The sequence below is a fragment of the Carlito syrichta genome, unplaced genomic scaffold (genome assembly GCF_000164805.1).
Source record: "Carlito syrichta isolate Samal-C Ts95f unplaced genomic scaffold, Tarsius_syrichta-2.0.1 Scaffold312219, whole genome shotgun sequence".
NCBI lineage: Eukaryota > Metazoa > Chordata > Mammalia > Primates > Tarsiidae > Carlito > Carlito syrichta.
Genome location: NW_007256315.1, coordinates 167,446 through 169,619, shown reverse-complemented (window position 1 = coordinate 169,619; position 2,174 = coordinate 167,446). Strand labels below are relative to the sequence as shown.

The following is a 2,174-nucleotide window of genomic DNA, read 5'->3' as shown; positions in this document are numbered from 1 at the left end:
CCCGCAGGTTCAAGACCCGCCTGGGCAACTTGGTGAGACCTCATCTCTACAATAAATAAAGATCAGCTGGGCGTGGTAGCGCGTGCCTGTAGTTCCAGCCACTTGAAAGGCTGAGGCGGAAGGATCGCCAGAGCCCAGCAGGTCAAGGCTCCGGTGGCCAGGAGCGGCCACTGCACTCCAGCCTGGGGGACAGAGTGAGACTCCAACTCAAAAAAAAAAAAAAAAGAGTTGTGTCTTTAGCCTATGTGTTCCTGATGATTAGCTTCGTCATAGTGTTCATCATGCATTACAAATGGGGGGGCAATTCTTTTTTGTACTTTTCTTAGGTGGTTCGAGGGCACTACAAAGGTCAGCAGATTGGCAAGGTGGTCCAGGTGTACAGAAAGAAATACGTCATCTACATCGAACGGGTGCAGCGAGAGAAGGCTAACGGCACTACCGTCCATGTGGGCATCCACCCGAGCAAGGTGTGGTCTGGGACTGAGTGGTAGTGGTAGCCCTTTGGTGTGACATTACTATTGATGGTGACTGCATGGGGGCTGAGGTCAGGACCTCCAGGGGAAGGCCAGGGGGCCTGATTGATTCTGTGGCTCTATGATTGCCTGAAGGATCCACATTCTTTTCTTGTCTCATTTACCATCCTTGAGATGACTCTGTTTTTAAGCTGGTAGCAAGAGGCCTGCAGGCATGCAGGAGTCACTTCCCCACTGAATAACACTCAGAGAAGTGAAAGCATGTCTCCTGCAGCCCTCCGGCCCACCTGGTAGAATATTTCTGTTCCTCCTTTGCACTTCCAGTTTTATATTTGTTAATAGAGTCTTTTTCTCCTTCCATAGTTTCAGATTGTTAAGGGCAGAATGGTTGGGATCTTATTTATCCCTTTTTATTTAGAAATTTTATTTTTGTATTGATATATAATAGATACGTATATTTTGGGGATGCCCATGATAATGTGATACATTCATAGATAAGTGTTGCTGATCCTTGTGATCTCAGCATTGCCCTGTGGCTGATGGGAATGTATATATCTTTTCAGCAATACACTTGCCAGCCAAGGTATGATTAGCAAATTTTCCCAACCCAAATGATACTGTGTGTCACTAACCCATTTAAATGGTCTCCTGAGAGCTTCAGAGGCCACTGAGGGTGGGCAGTGGGCAGATGAAGAACCCCGCTGCAGTTGGCAAGGGAAGCTTCCCTGTACAGGATGGTGGTGGTTCTAAGTCCTTTTCCACTTAGAAAACCAGTAAAGCTCTGTTTCTCACTCCTAACAGGTAGTTATCACCAGGCTAAAACTGGACAAAGATCGGAAGAAAATTCTTGAGCGCAAAGCCAAATCTCGACAAGTAGGAAAAGAGAAAGGCAAATACAAGGAAGAACTTATTGAGAAGATGCAGGAATGAATATAGCCTGTTGTGTACTATGATTTAGCTGTAGGCTTTTAACCTAGTGTATATTTCTTTGGAACTCTTCAAAAAAAAAGTCTCTAGAACATTTCCCTCCTGTTTTGTTATTCATCTGTGGCTCTGTAAGTCTACTTTGCAATTTTAATAATTTTATGAATAAAAATTGGAATTTTTTCCTAATTCCAGATGGTATTTGCCTTGTTGTATAAATTAATACAGCTGATTGTCCATCCCCACCGCCCATCATGTTGATGTGTACAGCAGCACAACTACAGGGGCGAGGCACCTGCTCTCACCCAGACCCTCGCGCTGAGGGCACCGTGCAGGCATCTGCCCCCTTATAGCAGCCGTGATGTGAACTAGCACACAAGGCCCATGGTATGTGTGGCGCTGCTTTACACCCACATCTCAGCCTGACATTGCTCTCTGGCCCCCTGACATGAATGTCTCCGGCTTTCTCTCCCTCATGCCAACCAGACCAAATCATGGGCAGCTCCCAGGCCAGGCTCCCTTCCCAGGCCCGGCCTGTGCAAGTGCCGTTTCCATGTGACTAATATGGCCCTTGTGTTCAGGAGCTAACTCAGAAAACTGGCAGCCTGAAGGCAAGATTTGACTCTGACAGATTGAGTGTGCCCCTCTATTTTAATAGTTATTTAACATTTCCAGCTTTTAAGATGGAGGTTCCACAGGGAACCACATGCTTCCCCTGGCCACTCAGAGCCCGGCTCCCGCACGGCCAGCTGGAGCCTGGAGGCTGGCAGCTCCCTG

General features: G+C 47.3%; 1 protein-coding gene across 3 annotated transcripts in view; it reads left to right on the top strand.

Moving 5' to 3' along the window:
• Positions 1-1,591, top strand: part of RPL26L1 (ribosomal protein L26 like 1) — a 7,455-nt gene extending 5,864 nt beyond the window's left edge. For all 3 annotated transcript variants that reach the window (XM_021718483.1, XM_008069812.1, XM_008069813.1), the window contains exons 3-4: positions 327-467; positions 1,275-1,591. In XM_021718483.1, the coding sequence (XP_021574158.1) occupies positions 327-467; positions 1,275-1,403 (270 nt within the window). In that variant the 3' untranslated portion in view covers positions 1,404-1,591. The remainder of the gene's footprint in view (positions 1-326; positions 468-1,274) is intronic.
• Positions 1,592-2,174: the final 583 nt, after the last annotated feature.